Source organism: Leguminivora glycinivorella, chromosome 21, assembly GCF_023078275.1.
Source record: "Leguminivora glycinivorella isolate SPB_JAAS2020 chromosome 21, LegGlyc_1.1, whole genome shotgun sequence".
NCBI lineage: Eukaryota > Metazoa > Arthropoda > Insecta > Lepidoptera > Tortricidae > Leguminivora > Leguminivora glycinivorella.
Window position 1 is genome coordinate 13,948,449 of NC_062991.1, and position 20,767 is coordinate 13,969,215.

Below are 20,767 nucleotides of genomic sequence, written 5' to 3' on the forward strand. Positions count from 1 at the left end.
CCCCATTTACTACTTTGTATTCGCCAGGAAGCAGATAGTGTTTATTATCATCTGTGCCTCTAACAGTACCGTTCACAAATATCTGCCCTGTATACTTATTCAAAGATTCTACTGGGATAGCGGATATCTGACCTGACTGAATGGATACGTCATTGCGGATAGTTAGATATATTTTAGTCTGACTATCTTTTTCGAAAAAGATTTGATCGGGGGTCTTAATGATTGTGATGTGAGGCAATTCCGTAAACGTATGACCCAAGAAAGCAGGATATTTGATGTCTGCATCTCCTACTACTATGATCTCGATATTCTCTCGTATACCTTGAACCGTTACATTTGTGAAAGCTCGACCAAGTGCCTTAATGTTACCACCGACACCTACTAACGACGGCAATTGATCGTATATCAGGGTTAGTCCTAAACGTTTAGCTTCAGATTCTCTTAGAAGAGTGCACTCGCAACCACAATCGACCAAGCATGTTATGGGACTTCCATTCACAAATATTTCAATCACGTATTTACGATTAGTACCGGACGCGCTGTCTACTACAGCAATGTGTTTTTCAACTGAAGTGCCATTATCCCACACCGGGGCAAACGACGCAACGGAGCCACGCTGTGACGTCATCGCCCAAATCAATTGTTTAATTTTATTTTTAATTTTGTTCTATTTATTTTCTCTCTTTTTTGTTAAAATCTAAGTTTCGTGACGCATTGGTTTTACTGTAATGTCATGTAAACATGTTTTTACTAATAAATAAATAAATAAATAAATTATTGCAGTTTTCGACATTTCGTGACTTATTAGCAAATTTGAGTCTACAGTATGTATCTAAATGACCTGATTTGTTACATCCATTGCATTTGCTGGGTGGTTTTTTACATTGAAAACTTTTGTGACCTTCTTCATTGCAATTATGGCACTTTATAGTGATACTACCCGCAGCTATTTTTCTTGTACTTTCAGTCCTATTTTTATCATTGTTACGATCGAACCTCTTATCTCTGGGTAGTTTGTCGTTCTGTTCTTTATTACTGCTGGATTTAACGGTTTTAAAGTATTTAAGGACATCTTCAGGCACCCGAAAACGTGCTGCTTGAGCGCCTACTCTAACCGCGCGATCATCTACACCGTGTAATAAACAGTCTACCGCATTACGACCGCTGATACCGCATCTATTTATTAGGTTTATTTTCGAGTAATAATACTGCTCTAGTGACTCCCCATAACGCGCACGCTTGGCCAACATATCGCCTAATAAGTCTGCATAATCTTGCCTACATGGAAACGACTCGATAAGCTTTCTTTTCCACTCGGTCCAGCTATAAAGCACAGAGTTTAAACCCTGATACCACAATTTTGCGACGCCTGTTAATTTTGGTATAGCAAAGTGTATTGTTTCGCGTTCATTCCAATTATAAATTTCTGCGCATTCTTCTACTTTAGTAAGCCAAGTTATAATAGTTTGGTCTTTGCACATGGGATCAAATTCTGGGACAACGTTTGTTAAAGAAAGCTTAGAGGTCGAATTCCCTTTTACATTAGCTAAAACATCCAAGAACTTATGGAGAATATTTTGATCATTATTCGATAAGTTGTCGCGACCGCTAGACGGCAAACGATGCGAACGACGCGAGGGTTCACGTGACCGTCTTCGTTTTAACAACCTTTTGACCGGGCTATCGTAACTACTGGTACTAAGGACTGTATCGTTAAATATGGGGACAACTTTGAGTAGCCGTATTTATTTGCTATTATATTTTTTTCTTATAACAAGACATGGGCTTAATAAGGCACATAATAAGGTACGCATTTTGTCCTAGAAACTCGACGTAAAGCATGTGGTTTAGACAGCATTGACTTAATCCTCCCGAGTACCAATTACGATTTCGGACAAATGCTACTAGAAAAATCACAAAGTGCGTACAAGACGACACAATTGCGAAAAAAAATTGTACAGTGCGAACCTCAACGACACATGATCCACAAAGCAGAATATCTAGACATAGTCTAGCCACTGTTATTTAAAAAAAATAAAGTTCATGATCTGTGTATAGCGGCCATTTAGAGAATGTGGCATGGTGCTTACGCTAACTCCGACTTTGATGTCGAATTTAACTATCATACACTGTTTATATCGATCTGGTTTAGGCACTGTTCAAACACCATGAATGTCTATTAGACATTGGCCTATGCCTAATTTTTTTATCTATTTCTCTCATCCTGCTTGTATCAAAAATTTACGGCAAACCGGAACGTTGCTCAAAAATGCGTTTTTTTAAATTATATAAATTCACCGCATTTATTCTGCAAGTACCCAATTGAACAACCATGAAGAGGACTCTTAAAAAATATATTTTGGCAGCATATTAAACTTTGTTTGTCGAAATCGTACAAAAAGTCTTTGAGATATTCTCAAATTAAGCCAGATTAGGGGTTGTCCAAAATGTATTTGCTAGACCTTAATGAAAGTACCATAAAGTCCCTAAAATAAAAAAAATATCAGACCTTCTTATATCAAATAGTACTTACCAATACCTTCAGATCAAACTCTCGGACCATAATAATACAAAATTATGCACATGTCAACATTTAGACGAGGTTTGTTGTGTCCCTATAATTAACGATACAGTCCTTACTACGTGGACGACGTCGCGTCTCCCTCGCCTCGTACGCACCATCAGAAGAGCCAAAACGTGATCTGCTGTAATCGCGATATCGCCTTCTAGACCGTTGCGGAGTTTCCTGTCGGCGAATCCGTGATCGACTTCTGGCACTTTGGTTATCGTAATTTATGTTGGAGCTTTGCCGTCTTAAACGAGTGGTCCTTGAAATGACCACCGACGGCTCCCTGCTCTTTGACTTATAAGTTGAGCGTTTACGGACTTGCCTGGTATTCAGACTCCCATCCGCTCCCTCGCTCTGAATGCTGCGTCGCCGCGGAGTCTGCCTTGCCGGGTCACGACTGCGGCGACCCGCGCTGATTGGCTCACCCTCCGTGTTACCGCTGACGCCGCTGCCGCCCGGGCTCACGCCCCGACTGCTCATGATCTGTAGTAGCAGATTTAAAAATAGTGAATGGTCCATTATGATTAAAATGGTTAACGAATTAAGGCGTGAAATATATGATTTGTTTTCGCATGGTGACTTATAAATCAAATTAATTCTGTATAATGCACCTCCAGAGTGTAGCCCTGACAAAATGCATTTTGTACATGTGTAAACTATTCCAGGGTGCAGCGCCGGCAAATAGTTTACACAAATCCACTTAAAATGTTAATTAAAATATGATAATGCATTTCCAGAGTGTAGCTCTGGCTAAATGCACTATGTAGATGTGTAAACTATTCCAGGGAGCAGCCCTGGCAAATAGTTTACACAAAACCACTTAAAATGTTAATTAAAATGTGACAATGCATTTCCAGAGTGTAGCTCTGGCAAAATGCAATATGTAGATGTGTAGACTATTCCAGGGAGCAGCCCTGGCAAATAATCTACACAAAACCACTTACAATGTTAATTAAAACATGATAATGCATTTCCAGAGTGTAGCTCTGGCTAAATGCACTATGTAGATGTGTAAACTATTCCAGGGAGCAGCCCTGGCAAATAGTTTACACAAAACCACTTAAAATGTTAATTAAAATGTGACAATGCATTTCCAGAGTGTAGCTCTGGCAAAATGCAATATGTAGATGTGTAGACTATTCCAGGGAGCAGCCCTGGCAAATAATCTACACAAAAACCACTTAAAATGTTAATTAAAATGTGACAATGCATTTCCAGAGTGTAGCTCTGGCAAAATGCAATATGTAGATGTGTAGACTATTCCAGGGAGCAGCCCTGGCAAATAATCTACACAAAACCACTTACAATGTTAATTAAAACATGATAATGCATTTCCAGAGTGTAGCTCTGGCTAAATGCACTATGTAAATGTGTAAACTATTCCAGGGAGCAGCCCTGGCAAATAGCTTACACAAAACCACTTAAAATGTTAATTAAAATGTGACAATGCATTTCCAGAGTGTAGCTCTGGCAAAATGCAATATGTAGATGTGTAGACTATTCCAGGGAGCAGCCCTGGCAAATAATCTACACAAAACCACTTATAATGTTAGTTAAAATATGATAATGCATTTCCAGAGTGTAGTTCTGGCAAAATGCAATATGTAGATGTGTAGACTATTCCAGGGTGCAGCCCTGGCAAATAATCTACACAAAACCACTTAAAACGTTAGTTAAAAGACCATACGAAAACAAAACCATTTCTTACTGCAAATTAAAAACAATACTGGTACTAACTTGGTGTCGCCACTTTTTTTAAAAGTGGTTTCAATTAGTCAGAAAAAAAAATCTTTTAATTTTTATGGAGCAAAACAATCACGACGTTCATGACGTGGGCAGAGGTTTTAACGGAAAATAATAATCCTGTATCCCACTTCTGAGATAAAAGGGAAACACCAAGTTAATCAATAATATGATTTATTTTCATAAATGTAATTTATTTACATGCTTCACAATTTATCTAAGCAAATACATCTTACCTTATATATTTCTATGTCGGTTTAACACTATCTTTCACCACTTGTTAATCACTTGACACACCATAAACGACTGCCTGAAAAGTGGCCTCACCGCCTTTTTATTAACTACCTGTCCCGCCATTTTACTGACTACCTGCTCGTTGTGACCTGATTGGCCTTTACTCGACCAATCAGGGACGACGACCAATGAGGTGAGAGGTAGTGTTGCCAGATAAATAATAAACGTTATTAATACAAATTCAACGATAGGAATTAACATTCAATTGATAATATTATTGTTCAAGGTATATTCTGCATGTACATAATAATAGACGCTAACAATGTGTTCAGTATTATTGGAAGACTGGACAAAAATAGCGAGGGACCGAGAGACATGGTCAAATTTGGAGGAGGCCTTTACTCGATAAGAGGTCCTTAATTTTAAACATTAAATTAAATTAATAAATATAATATTCAATCAATAATAATAATAATTAAAATAATAAGAAATAATAATAATAATAATTAATGAATAATCTTACAATATAATATCACTAACTATATTATGATGATGACATGATGTAAAATGAAATTATTTAGAAGTTGATGATATAAATAGCAATAGATATAATCATGTTTAACTATTAAAATTATAAAAGAAATAAGTGAATGTTGCATGTAAAATAATTAAGGAAATAAAGGGGCTTTTTTATTTTTTTTATTTTATTTTATTTATTATTGGACGATCTAACTGACGGACTAAACAGAATGCCATTTTTTAACCCCCGACGCAAAAACGACGGGGAGTGTTATAAGTTTGACGTGTCTGTCTGTGTGTGTGTGTGTGTCTGTCTGTTTGTCTGTCTGTCTGTTTGTCTGTCTGTGTGTGTGTCTGTATGTGGCATCGTAGCTCCCGAACGGATGAACCGATTTAGATTTAGTTTTTTTTTGTCTGAAAGCTGAGTTAATCGGAAGTGTTCTGCCATGTTTCATGAAAATCGGCCTACTATGTCGCGGTCGAGGGTTTTTTCAAAATTTTAATTTTGTGGTTAGGTTATTTATGTAGTCGTCATCCCTATTACCACAGAATATATAATAGTACAAGTACAGAAGGCCCACTGCTTTGATGTTCACGAAATGCCGCCTTTTTAAATGCCTACAAAATTCTAACAAAGAAACGAGCCGCACGTGCGCAGCGTCGGATGATAGGGTTGCCTATATGGATTAAAACGAATTAATTCTCAGATAAAATGTTATAGTATATATTCAAGTCTTGGGTACTTTCTAGGTATATATTCAGTATTTATATATTTTGTTAAGCCTCCTTCAGCATCACAAGCTTTATTGAACTCTTCCGTGGGACTTAATCAATAAGATCTGTGTAAGATTGTCCTATTTTATTCATGATGTCTATTTAACTAAGCATTATTAGCCATTCCACACGTGGACATCGCATAAGAACCCTAAAAAAAATTCGCGACGTAATGTAACAATAGAAAGTGCAAACGTGCGTTCCGTGAGAACGCGCGCTACCCCTGATTTAGGCCGCGAACTCGCGGCCGCCAGCATGTACTTGCAGCGCGGCGATAGAATCGCGGAGTGAGCCGCCCCTGCTATTACCATAATATATTTCTTTAATTATCAAAGATAGTGCTGACACTTAGTATGATACCGGCGCCGAGTGCAAGCTCATTTGTCGCAGTAGGTCACGGCCGCCGCAAGGCCGGCGAGCTTCGTGATAAGTGTTTACCCACGCCGAGAGTGTAACGTATCATATGTAGTCAGTTCCATCATTACCGAAAAGAGTGGTGAAGTGTTGCTAGAACTTCCGAATGCTAATATTTTTCCACAAGAACGTTCCACAAGACTCAAAGAGTAAGTTTAGCCCCGCAGAAAGGTAATATAATACGGCCAGTGTCCTGGCAACAATGACTCGCGCTACTTTTATTTAGGCTTAGTGTATAAGTAGTTGTAGTTAATACGATACAGGAGGGGTCAATTCTCCATACAAACGCTCTCGACCATTTCCTCCCTGATTTTTGAAGATAGAGCAATGATTTTTTCAACACAGATTATTATTATTTTTATCTGTGTCGGACCGTTTTGATTTTTTGATATTCTTATTTTTAAAGATGCTAGATCCCATCAAAAATTTCCAAAAACGGCCTTTTTGATTATGGCGCAAAAAAGGTGTGGTATTCAAAATTGGTAAAAAACTAAACGGTCCGACACAGATTATTTCATTGTTATTCAGATTCTCAAATTTCGTTACGATTGATTAAGTTTTGAAGGAGGAAACAGTCGAGAGCGGAACCTCGATTTAAAGATTTTTTTGCAATATCTTTTAAGTGAGTTGTTCTGAATGGACATTTTTTTTGGATAAATCTAGTTAATAACACTAGTATACTTAACTAAATTTTTCAAATTGAAAGGGCTTGCCATTTTAGCATTTCCGCTCCTGAAGAGTCTTAATTTTGTTGCTATGTGTAGATTTTAATATGCAATAGAAAAAAAAGTATTGTTGTCTTATGCCGCTTAATGTAAAATCTTTCTGTTAACCGTACGATTTCCCTGACGGGACAGGCCTAGCCTAGTGTGGGGGTCAGTATAAAATGTAACTTTGTGTGCCTTTAATTTGGAAATAAACCATTTTCTTTTTTGTTTTTTTTTGTTTTCTGTTAGTTTCTAATTAAGTGTTACTTTGTAGTTGAGTAATGATTATGTATTTTAGTAATTTAATAAAGAAAATACTGTCATTTCTCACAAGGAAGGGTAGGATTTAGGCAGTAAGATTTGCTGCTCCACTATTTGTCCGATCTACCATAGTGCTTTTTTAACACCCGACGCAAAAACGACGGGGTGTGGGTGTGTGGTGATAAGTTTGACGTGTCTGTCTGTCTGTCTGTCTGTGTGTGTGTGTCTGTCTGTGGCATCGTAGCTCCCGAACGGATGAACCAATTTAGATTTAGTTTTTTTTTAGGGTTCCGTACCAAAAAGGTACAACAGGAACCCTTATGGTGCGACTCTGTCCGTCTGTCTGTCCGTCTGTCACATTCCTAAATATCTCGAGAACTACTAATGCTATCAACTTGAAATTTGGAATAGTTGTGAACATTGGAAACCTCTACAAATAGAAGGTATAATTTTTTTAAATTTATTAATTTTAATTGTAGAAAATGGCCAAAATGAAAGGGGGGCAAACTGTAAATTTCAAGTTACTAGGTCAAGTGGGGTATCGTTAGAAAGAGCTCAAATTGAACGTAAATAAACTATTTTTTATAATTTTTTTGTTGTGGAAAAAAAAGAATTTTGAAGGAAAATGTAAAAAAAAATACCGTTCCCCCCCCCCCCCCCCTTATCTCCGAAGTTTACCAACGAAAAATTAAGAAAATTTTAGGAAACATTGGTTTTATGCTAAATATTACAGGAAAAATATAATCGTGTTTGTATCTTGAAAACTTTTTTTTTAATTCACAAAAAACTTTTCAGATTTTTACTTTTAATTTACCCACCTTTGCGGATGTATATAGTACTTCAAATTAATACGAGATGTTACGTAAATCATCTTCTTTCCAATAAAGTAAAAATTGTTTAAATCGGTTAACATTATAAAGAATAATCCCTGAAAAACCAACATACTATGGTCGCGCAAATTAGTTAGCGAATTCACCGAGAGATGGCGCTATACACAATAATGCTCATTAGTACCTATACTTTTGTCTTCTAGTCAAGTCGTTAGAGTTATGTGAAAACATGAGATTATTTTAACTGGGGAGTTTGAAAGTTTGTACGGAACCCTCGGTAGGCGAGTCCGACTCGCACTTGACCGGTTTTTTTGTTTGAAAGCTGAGTTAGTCGTGGGTGTTCTTAGCCATTTTTTATGAAAATCGGTCCTCTATGTGGGGGTTTTTTTCAAAATTTTAATTTTGTGGTTCGGTTATTAAAACATTGTCCACAAAAGTAACCTTTCTGAATGTGTTTGAGTCAGCTCTGTTATTGCTGATCTTGATTTACAGGTGAGTTTAACAACTTATATTTATCTGGTTCTCTCCTGTTTTTTTTTTTCGAATCAACGTAAAGTACTCGTAGAAACTCTACTAATAAAGACAAGTCCCTCAATAATACGTCCAAAATGTCTCGTTCCGAATTCAGAAAGGGAGCGAAATGTCATGTTCCGGCTGTTGACATTTTCATATCCGGTGATTGCCGACGTTACCTCAAGCGGTGAATTAGCATATACATCAGGTTGTTTATTTTTAAATGAAAGGAATAAATAAACTAACCACAAAATTAAAATTTTGAAAAAAACCCCGACCGCGACATAGTGAACCGATTTTCATGAAACATGGCTAAGAAGTTAAGAACACTCCCGACTAACTCAGCTTTCAAACAAAAAAACCTTAATCGAAATCGGTTCATCCGTTCGGGAGCAACGATGCCACAGACAGACACACACAGACAGGCAGACAGACACCGAGTACTTTCAATCTCACTGGGAGACAAAAAGTGTCCCAGAATGTCCATACATTTTTGTTACTTTCCTCTTTTGTTACCCCATACAACATGTACGGAAATGGTAACAAAATAAGAAAAAATCGTATGGGAAAAATTTTCTTTACTACTAGGATTGAAAAAGGTAGTAATTCTGAGTAGAAATAGCATTTTTTTTTTTCAAAAATAGATAGATAGATAGATAGATGATTTATTTCACGAAAAAAATTACAATATAAGTTTGTGTTTCTGTACAAAAATATAAGAATTCCCATCATGATCGTCATAAAATTAAAAACTTAGAGATAACAGGAATAATAATAATAAATCATCATATTGTGTCCCCCAATAAGGATCGTCATTTTCCAAAATTTAACAATAAAAACAAATTAATAAAAATTAAAATTAAAAATTAATTAACATAAGTATGTAAATACTTACAAATCAAAATACAAATCGATTATTAAAGGAATGTCACACACAAAGATAAAAGATGAAAATATAATGTCATTATTAAATTTCAATGTAAAAATAATATCTCCCAATAAGAATCGTCAACAAAAATAAGTATAAAAATAACAATCTTAAATAAAATTAAATCTCCCAATAAGGATCGTCATTTACGTAAAAAATATCAAAAATAAAACAATAGCAATTAATAATAATAATAACAACAAATCATCAAAATTTCAATTCCATATACTCTTTTATTGAGTATAGAGGATTTTTCACCAAAAGGTTTCTCAATTGACGCCTGAATGTTTCGTCACTTGGCTCATTTCTTAGTTCGGCGGGTAGGTGCTCGAAATAAGTCGGTCCGATGACACGAGGGTTCCTTGTTGAAAGTGCCATGCGACGAGGGACACTTTTTAGGCGTCCTGTTGATCGTAGCAGTTTCCCCGGACAGTGTACTCGTTTAAATTGACTTATGTTGTTGCGCACGAACATGAGTACTTCGAATATGTGTTGTGAGTAGTGAGTCAATATACGCTGCGAAACAAAAAGTTCTCTGCAGGGGTATCGGCATTTCACTCCAACAAGTGTCCTTAATGCCTCTTTTTGTATTAGGAGGACCCTGTTAGCGTCTGTAGAGTTGCCCCAGATAAGCGTACCGTAAGACATGATGGAGTGAAAATGAGCAAAGTACACCTGTTTTAGAGCTTCACTCGAAATAAGTGGTTTTAGTTTTCGCAACGCAAAGACAGCACTACCCAACCTACTACAAACACTGTCGACGTGGCACTTCCAATTCAGATTAGAGTCGACCATAAAGCCAAGGAACTTACTCTCGTTGCATAGTGGCATCGGACAGCTAGCCATACACGGTGGCAGTGGGACCCTCCGACCAGAGAACAGCATTACATTTGATTTGGTGCAGTTAAGTAAGAGCCCATTTGCTGAAAACCAAGTTTGTAACTCGGTACACGCATCGCTGATCTTTATGCTCAGCTGGTCGTAAGAGTCTGCACTTACCAACACGGTGGTGTCATCCGCAAACAATACAGACAAACCAGTTGCAATGTTCGACGGCAGGTCATTTATAAATAACAGAAATAATGTGTTTCCGAGGGCTGAGCCCTGCGGAATACCAATATTTATATCCCCCACGTCAGATTGCAACTGCTTTCCTTCCGCAAGTATTTTGACTACTTGTTTGCGGCCTGACAAAAAGGACGAAAACAGTGAGTGTGCTTGGTTTTGGACGCCATAAAAGGTTAACTTATTCAATAACAACTTGTGATCTATTACGTCAAATGCCTTCGACAGATCACACAATATTCCAGCCATTTTATTCCTATCGTCCATCCCAGTCACGATGCAATCGAACATCCTGTACGCCGCGGAGGTGGTTGACATTTTCTGCCTGTACGCAAATTGGTTGTTCGTAAGCAGGTTGTTCGATTCCACGTGACTCATTAGATGGGACGACAAGACAGATTCAACTATTTTTGATAATGTCGGTACTATTGTAATAGGCCTATAGTTATTGACATCACACCTGTCGCCCTTGCCTTTAAAAACCGGACATACCCTAGTGCTTTTCAAAACATCAGGATATGTACCAGTTTCGAACATCTGGTTTATGAGGACGACAAGCACGTCGCCAACCACAGGCCATATCCAGTAAAGGACATTTGGGGAAATATCGAAGGCATCCGCAGTATTACGCTTTCTTAGCATTGGCTGAAAAGCCTTGTCCAAGGTCTCGCGAGTGACTACTGGCAGAGTAAATTCAGGCACGTCAGACGTTCCTAAATACATACGTACATAATCTGTGGACTTTGACATATCACTTCGTATTACGTACTTAGAGGCTACAGTAAGAAAATGAGAATTAAATGTGTTTGTTAAGTTCTTTCCTTCTATTATTTGGTTTGATGTAGGGTCACGTAAAGAAATGCATCCAGATCTCGATTTTGTACCTACTTCTTCATTTACAATTTTCCAAATTTCTTTCGATTGGTTTCCACTACTCATAAGTCTATTTTCTATACAATTTTGACGGGCTTTTAACGTTGTGGACTTGATTAGCTTAGAGTAGTGGTCAATACATTCCGAAAGTATGGGGTTGTTGGGATATTGACGTCTCATTTCATGAAGGTCGCCGTGCTTACTAATTAACTCCGCCAGTTCATCAGTCATCCAAGGCACCCTAGACTTTTTTTTGCACTGGATTTTTTTAATTGGGAAATGGATGTCAATATAACGTATTAATATATTAATTAATTTATTAAATTTATAGTTAATGTCAAGGCAATTATTATATATAAAATTAATAAAAGAAATATCACACTTCATAAAAGTGGCAAAAAAAAAAAAAATGCTCGGTCTGTCTCGAATACTTATATTTATTGTTGCATTTCGTATCACTTATCCCGGTCAGATATTAGTATCTAGGATATAAAAGCATAGTATGACAACATTTTTATGACGACCTCTAAACTTGGCAATCATAATTCTTCCCCAAATAATTTATGTCAACGACAAAATCGAATTTGGAATTTGTTTTTTTTTAATAGCCTGTTACATATAGTGTCATTCAAAATGGCGCGCAGGTTCGTAAAATCTAACCTTTAAATCCTGACAATACGATCAAAAACTCTAGCCTTCCTAAATTAAAATCAGTTCGTTTAATAGCCCGCTATAACTATAACATTCGATATTCAAATGATTTTCGCCATATGGTGGGCGCCTACGCTCGACCGTGGACCTGCATAGCTGGGATTTCTTCACTGTTTCTATACCTATGTCTATGTATCTAATGTGTACATATCACAGAATAGTTTCTATAATAATATTTGGCAAAAAAATATTGAGTTCGGGTATGTTCATTTATTACGTAAGACAGGTAGGTTGGTAGTTGGTAGGTAGTTAGGTAGGGGAAACACACTTTAAACAATAAATACAATTTTATTTACGAACCACGATTTTGAAATAAGGCAAAAAAATAAGTAGCGCCTAGTTAGCACAAAATTAAAAAGAAACTAAATACATAACTGAGATTGATACATCACACTCGTTTTGTGTGCAATATTACAGGTAGTCGATTTTTTCATCTTTAACTAGATGACAAATAAATAAAAGCAATAAATCCAAACGTTAACTGATAAATCTAATGATATCCGCCTTATATTATTTTCGTTTCACTTATACGGCATAAGGATAAAACATCGTCAACTTATCGAGAAATTTCTCAGAAAACACGCCCGAATGCCCATAAACGCTACTCCACATAGCGTCATCGATATGACGTCATCCAATTACGTGTTCGAAGTTCAAATTATATTGAATTTAAGTGCTCATAACCGTTACTTAGCGCCGGCGGTAAATTCATAAATAGAACACGAAATTACTGGCAATCGTATTTGATTGAAGAACGAATAGGGATAATGATGCTCCATAAAACCATATCATTGCGAGCGTTGTTTATTTTATAACCATTTGTTACGCTCTAGCGAATCAGCGTTAGACTGTAAAAGTTTTTTTTAGTTGATTATAAATAAACACAAATCTCATAAATATGAAATGCCTGTAGCTAGACGAGGAATTTCACTGAAGTGCGAAAACAAATGCAATTTTTACCTGAACTATTAATTTTTCGTGTCATTTATAAAAACTTCAACACTTAAAAATGTATAAAGACAATTTAAGTGACAGCCTGTCATGTTAATGCTGCTAACCGTTTCAAACAAAACACGGCGGCTGATTGAGAAACACCATTCAAAATATGAAAATAGGGGACATAGGTAGAAATAAAACACAACTAAAGCTAATAAAGACTGTCGCGAAAACAAAACAAGCAACTATGAAAATGTCACATCAACATTATTCTTCAATGTTGTACAAAATGAGCTTTATTAATTTAATCCAAAGTATACATTAGTCTGACGCAATGATGCAGTGTAACCCCTTTCCAACCTTTATTTACGTTTTAAAAACAAACGACGGCCGATTGCGAAGCGTTCTATATTTAAAATTCGGGCGCCAACGGAAGGCGCGAAAATCGACGGTTAAACAAAACGAGCGTGAGTCAGTGGCGGGAATAGAAATATTTTATGACACCTGGCAACATTGCATTGGATTACATAATGTGACCTTTAGATACAATATCAGTGATGAAATCATTTGACAGGTGTTATACGGAAGTATTATATTTTGGCAGACAGCTAGCTACTTGAACATTCAGCACTGTGTAAGCGAAATTGCTAAGCCGGCAAAATATTGAAGTTTAATACAATCTGAATCACTAGTATTACTACTTACTATACCATTTCTATTGTTGTTATTGTTTACACTTTGTATGATATACGTGTGAAAAGAGAGTGTCTTATGATGACATTTCAATTTGATGGGAATTGCTGACTTTCACACTAAGAACACAAATCAAAAACTTGTGTATGTGATCTTTTTAGTGTTTTCACATCGCTTGACGATAACATAAAAGTCGATCGCATCTGTATTTTAGATCGAATCCTCATCAATAAAGAGGGGCTTGTCGCTTCGCAGACGCAAATAGCCTGAAAGTGACACTATGCAGACTTGCTCTTGCCGCTTTTAGACCTGATTCAATGCAAACTGTAAGGAATTACTGCGACTGTAGCAGACTGATAAATTTACTAATAGTGTCTATTTTACAGGGGCGACGCATTGAAGATTCGTGGAGAAGCCGGAATTGATTTGGTTTTCCTTTTCTTCGTGAGCTTTATGTTAAAGTACCCAACTGGGATTCGCCTAAACTTGATTAGTTAGTTGGATGTAGTTTGACGCATTTTTACACTATATTTTACATACATACAACATACAATCACGCCTGTATCCCATATAGGGGTAGGCAGAACACATGAAACTACTAAAGTTTCATGTGTTGTGTTTAAAGTTACTATATTTTACTAGAAAAAATACATGATATTTGCTGGAATTCCTCCTCTTTCTCACATCATAAGGTGATATGAACTTAAGGGGGTAAGGGGAAGTAAAGGACACCTCACGTATTTAATGGACGCCCTCTTTTAGACGTATTTGAGGTACAGATACACAACGGTTCCTAAAAAGCCTGTGTGACCCTACATTTTCTAAAAAATCTTGACCTCCCTGAAATTTCTCAAAAGTTACAATTTTTTTTTTATAATTACTGTTTGTTTAACCCAAAGATAAGATAGACAGTGATTTGAGCCAAGATGGAGGCAATTAACAGGTGTGTCCTCGCCGCTTCCGCCGGCCCCGGCTATTTCGGCCCTTCGCCAGACTATTTCAGGTCCCAAGAGATTGAAGGCTGTTGCGAGTAGTAATGTCTCGAAAACAATAAACATTTTCATTGACAACCGAAGATGAGGGCAAGGCAGAGTGACGTTCTACGACGACCTACTGTTAGTGGCCAGATGTTTTTTTTGGGAAATATTATCAACACAAAGGCCCCTGTTAAAGATCTTCATCGGGTTATTTCAGGAGTCCCTAACTATTGAAGGCTTTAGAAGAAATGTCTCAAAAAATAATTGGTTTTTACCACCTACAAGAAATGTCTCAAAAAATAATTGGTTTTTACCACCTACATTATCATCATCATCATGTCAGCCCTTTATCGCCCACTGCTGAGCATAGGCCTCTCTTCTAGCACGCCATGTATCCCGGTCCTGAGCTATTCTCATCCATTTGTGACCCGCAATTTTGCGGATATCGTCCACCCAACGAGCTAACGGATGCCAAGCGCTTCTTACATCTGTAAACGGCATACATCTACATCTACATACATGTACATCTTTTATTATACTGTCACAGATCACTTCTATACCATAAGACATATAGTTTATTTAAAAATAATTATTTTTACTAGTTAACCATGACTTTGGCCTATAACTTTTTTTTTTTCGAACTGGACTTCTTTCTGATTGAAACTAATTACATCTACCATGGATAGTTGCACAGTATAACGCCGTATGGCATATTTTTATGAAGCTGCGTACCGACTGTCAATGTCGTGCATTATCCAAGAACTTTGCCAGGTTATCTCAGGAGTCCCTAGATATTGAAGGCTGTAGCGCATAGCTGTCTCGAAAACAATTACCAACGCAAACAGAAAGGCTGTTGTTAAAGACCTTCACTGGGCTATTTCAAGGGTCCCTTAGAGGTTGAAATCTGTACAACATCAGGAACAAGTATGTTAGTTTTATCAAAAAAACTTTACTAAAAGACGTTACTTGGAAAAATGTAATCTATTGTTATTTTATATAACACGCTAAAATCCCTGAAAATATTTTCAAAATGTCGCGTTTAAAGGTTACAATACAATCTTGAGCATCTGTTTGTAAACCTGCCAATTTTCATAATCCGTAGCTAAGGAACCGTCAACGCGATTTCCATGGTTCGGATAATATATGCTCGCCAAAATACATCCATACTAATATTATAAATGTTTGTTTGTCCGTCTTGCCGTGAAAGCGACGAAGTGACGAATTGACGTGATATTTTAAGTGGACATAGTTGAAAGTATGGAAAGTGACATAGGCTGTTTTTGTCTCTTTCTTACCCCTAAAATAGGGGGGTGGACGTTTGTATTGAACTTTCTGCAATTTTCAAATTTAACGCGAGCGAAGCCACGGGCAAAACCTAGTATATTACGTAAAGATAGGATAGAATAACTATATGCAGTAACTGCCAAACCGTTATTAGATATGTGGTAAAAATAACTCGCGTTTTGGGTCAGATAGATCGAAAACTAGAACTTGTAATGTGATCAAAATTGTAGGTTGACTGTTACCGAATTACCGATATAAAAAAGTATTTCGCGAATTTTTTGTCGACATTGCGACATTTGGGTTGGGACCATTCAACCCTGACGATCGTTAGTACCTACATCGTCTACTATGTTTAAAAAGTAATATGTGCAAAAACAAGAAAAAATACAGTCAGTATAATTTACCTTACGTCCAACTAAACTGCTCTTATTGAAATAATGGACCGCAACATTCGTTATATCAAAGACATTACTGTCAACAATGACAAACAGTATATACGTCTCAATCATGTCACTGAACCCTACGGAACGCTCCACTGGGCACGAACAATAGTCCACTTTACAAAACAAAAGTAAATCGCACTCCAAAACTCACCACAACCACATACGTCCTTCTTCCATGCCATACTTGATTAAAAAAGAAATTTTGGAAGAAAGGCACATACGACCTTTTTGCATTAAGTGGATGTAACTTTGGAACAACGTCAGATATGACCTTTTCATTTTATTCAGATCACTTCATTTACACACAGCTGTTAGGTGTCATTGACTTTGCCCTTTGCAAAATTTGCTGCGCGAATGTAAACTTTAAATACAATTACTAAAAAGTAATAATGGGTTGATTGCTTTTAAGCTATTGATATGCGAAGTTAGACTTTATGTTTTTAGTAATAAAGTGTGTTTCAAGCAAAAAAACTTGCACTTTTTTGGGAGTTGGAAGGTGGAATAAAAATAAAAGTTATACGTCACGTGATTAATGAACGACCTCTAGTTTTTTTTACACTGGTCACAAACTGAGAGGTTATTAATTATCATAATAAATAAACAGAAGATTCGTTTTTTTTAAGGTTAAGATTTTCGCAGTGTCGATTTTAGCAAATCAAATTGTAAGAAAAAGATAGATAATTTATACGATTTTAAAACAGCTGGTCTTTTCAGGAGCCTTTGAAAATTTTAAAAAATACATGTACAGGTGAAAAAATGGACTTTTTCAGCCACATAAAATTATTACCATCAGACGTAAATACTGGAAAAATAGACTTCATATGGTCACATACTTCTTTGGCATAAAATACTATGGTCACATAGTTTGAGTATGTTCCTTCATATTATTTCTTTGGCATAAAATACTATGGTCACATACCCTAGCTACTAGCTCGGTTTCTCATAGTTTCACGTACTTTATGTCACAAGTACAAACAAAGAAATCGAGTATGTGTGTGGGAAAGTTTGTCGTAATTATTGTGGCAATACTGAATTAGAATTTCATGGGAACTAACACCAGAAGAAACTTATGTCCGATTTCTAAGATCAAATTCGCCGTAGATTCTAAAGCGGACAGACTATAATTTTATTTTCTATGTTCTACTGATCATTGATTATTAGGCCAAAAACTAAATTCATGGTATTAATAGTCATGAATGTTTTCTATGTATATAAGTATTTATATATTATATATATCGTTGTCTGAGTACCCACAACACAAGCCTTCTTGAGCTTACCGTGGGCCTCAGTCAATCTGTGTAAGAATGTCCTATAATATTTATTTATTATTTATTTATTATTATTTATTTAATAAAGGTCTTATGGGTTACAACATATGGGTATTCTGTATTTCAATGATAAGGAGGCAAAAACCAAATTTTTTTTTTTGCATTACCATACCAGCTTGATGTTGGAAAAGCCTACATAATAGTATTTTATTTTAATTGGATTTTTTATCCATAAACCACAAACTATGGTTTGCTAAATGCTTAATTAATATGTATATTTTACATTTTCCTTTAATTTAACCAGGAAAAAGGAAGTAGGTACCTACATACAATTGTATAATTGTTGTTATCTAACCAATTCCAATACATAATTAATTGCTTTTTTTATATACCACGTCGGTGGCAAACAGGTATACGGCCCGCCTGATGGAAAGCGGTCACCGCAACCTATGGACGCCTGCAACCCAAGGGGTGTCACATGCGCATTGCCAACCTATTAAAAACTTGTACACTACTTTTTTGAAGAACCCCATAGTGTAGAGTTCATCGGGAAATGGGAATACCTCGGCAGGGGGCTCATTCCACAGCCGCTAGCCGGAGCGTTCGCGGGGGGAATTGCTTTGATATAAGGAAGTAAATATAGTTTTGTAATGTTGGATTTTAAACACTTTTTAAACCATAAGAAACTAAATAATATTGTATGTTGTGTGCGGATATTCCACGAATCCGCACGAAGCGCTTTGCTTCTTCTTTTCTTATGCGCACTGCCAAGGAGTGGAATTCCTTGCCGGCGGCTATATTTCCGAGCTCATATAACCCGGCAACCTTCAAATCAAGAGTGAACAGGCATCTTCTGGGCGAGCTCACTCCATCGTAGGCCACGTCTTTGCCTTTGGCTAGTCTGTGGTCATGAGTAAGCCCATTTGTAATTAAAAAAATGTTATTGTTGTATTATTAATTTAAAACATGTGTTCATACATTCTCAAACACACTATAAATTAACATTTCAACCTTGGACAACTTCAAAGCTAATGGTGAAGATGTTAAAGCAATTATATACGTCCCTGAACTGCAAATAAACATGTGTGATTTAATGATAGTCAATAATGCCTATGCCCACAATCTACCCATATCCATACTCCATACTAATATTATAAATGGGAAAGTGTGTGTGTCTGTTTGTTTGCCCGTGTTTCACGGCAAAACGGAATGACGTATCGATTGACATGATTTTTCTAAGTGTAGATAGTTGAAGGGATGGAGGGAACATAGGCTACCTTTTGTTTTTTTCTCGGAACTTGTTATATCCAAACAACACTTACAAGAGTGACTCAGTTTTCTCAATGTTTCATTATTGGAACTCTTAAATGATGACGATGAGTCATCAATTAGTTTCAAATTTGTTACTTTTGTTATTTATGAGCTGTGATGGTAGTGCCCAGGTTTTTAGTTTCCTAAACAATCAATATGCATGTTGTGTTCAGCTAGGATACAGTTGCATAAGACCTTGGCCACACAAACAAGGTCACACAGATAATGCTCTTACCATTGGTAATTGCTTTCCAATAAGTATTTACATGTCTTAGCACATTTATTTATAAATATTGTGGTTTTAATTTGTTATAAAAGAGAAGGGTCAAAAATAAACAAATCCTTGATAAGTGTGCAATCTAAGATAATTTAGTAAGTTTAACTTAAAATTTGCTTGAAAACAATTTGATACGAGATAATGATTACATTTTTCATTATGTACTTAAATATTAAAACAGCCAAAAGAAGCATGATAAAAAAGGAAAACAACATGATTACATTTTTATTTGCATTATGTACAATATAAAGTTCATCTAATAGCGCGCTGAAGTAGTTTCAAGCAAAACAAAAGAAGCATGATAAAAAAGGAAAACAACATAGTTTTGACTGCCTATATTAGAGAACAGTTAGAATTTATTTGCAAAAAATAAATGTCTTGCAAAGCTTGATGATTTACAATATAGAAGTTCAACTAATAGCGCGCTGAAGTAGTTTCTAAGATTCAAAACAACAGCATCTTTGAAATATATCGTTAAAATTGATTTACTCAGTATTCAACGACATAAATTCCAAGATAACAAGAAAATGTTTGCAATGAGCTCATGTTCTACAAGAAACAAGACTCAACAACGATCTAACGTTCGAAATAACCAATAAACACTTGATATACTCGCTAATTAACAAGGCTACAAGTAACATATGATACCTACGTAAATATGGCGTGTGCCGGCGGACCAAATATAGCTGTTACCGGCGACTTTAGCCCATCTACCAGCCACCGATGACATAATCCGTAAACCGAAAACATACGGTAAACAATAAACGAAAGATTCGACACCTACACGAGAAAACTAGAACGCTAAAATAGTCTATAAATACCAAAGTCATTTCGTAAAATATGCAGGACTCACCTGTTGAGCGACCGGTTCTAATATACTCTCGATGATCTTCGTGTGAAACACAGGCATTTTGGATGTACACAGACACTATTTTAACATTAGACAATAAACACAAATAAGAAACAATTAAGTAGAAACGGTGAACGAAACACAACGAAACACGAAGAAGGATAGAAAAATACTAATGAGTGTTGAGGTGAGGTGAGGTGCGGAGAGATGGAGGGAGTGACGTTTAGAGCGATGTTACCAGTAAATAACATTAGAAACTCCTAAAAGGGTAAAGAGTGATAAAAAATGGTAGAAAATAAACGAGGGCGCCACTTACTCGTAACTGTCACATTTCTGATATGAAAATGGTTAAATAAAGTAATATTTCTGAAGAAAAATTGTTCCGTTTTATAAAACTTTTTTACGTCTTAATTAACAACGAGAATCTAAGGAGGAAAATTTGTAACGAAATAAAACGGCTAACATAACAGGAAAGAAAAATCTAAATTTTAATTTAATATTTTTATGTCCGACTAAAACAGTTTTTTTGTAGGAGGTTGTCAAATCTTGTGTTTGACTTTGAGTTGGTTCATAAACGGAAAACTCTT

The 20,767-nt window shown here is 36.2% G+C and overlaps 1 protein-coding gene across 1 annotated transcript in view; it reads right to left on the minus strand.

The window, feature by feature from the left end:
* The window catches only part of LOC125237399 (vinculin), a 90,584-nt gene extending 70,242 nt beyond the window's left edge, over positions 1-20,342 (minus strand). Inside the window, 1 exon segment of the mRNA XM_048144438.1 lies at positions 20,184-20,342. Coding sequence (XP_048000395.1) covers positions 20,184-20,240 — 57 coding nt within the window. The 5' untranslated portion in view covers positions 20,241-20,342.
* Between the last annotated feature and the right edge of the window lie 425 nt (positions 20,343-20,767).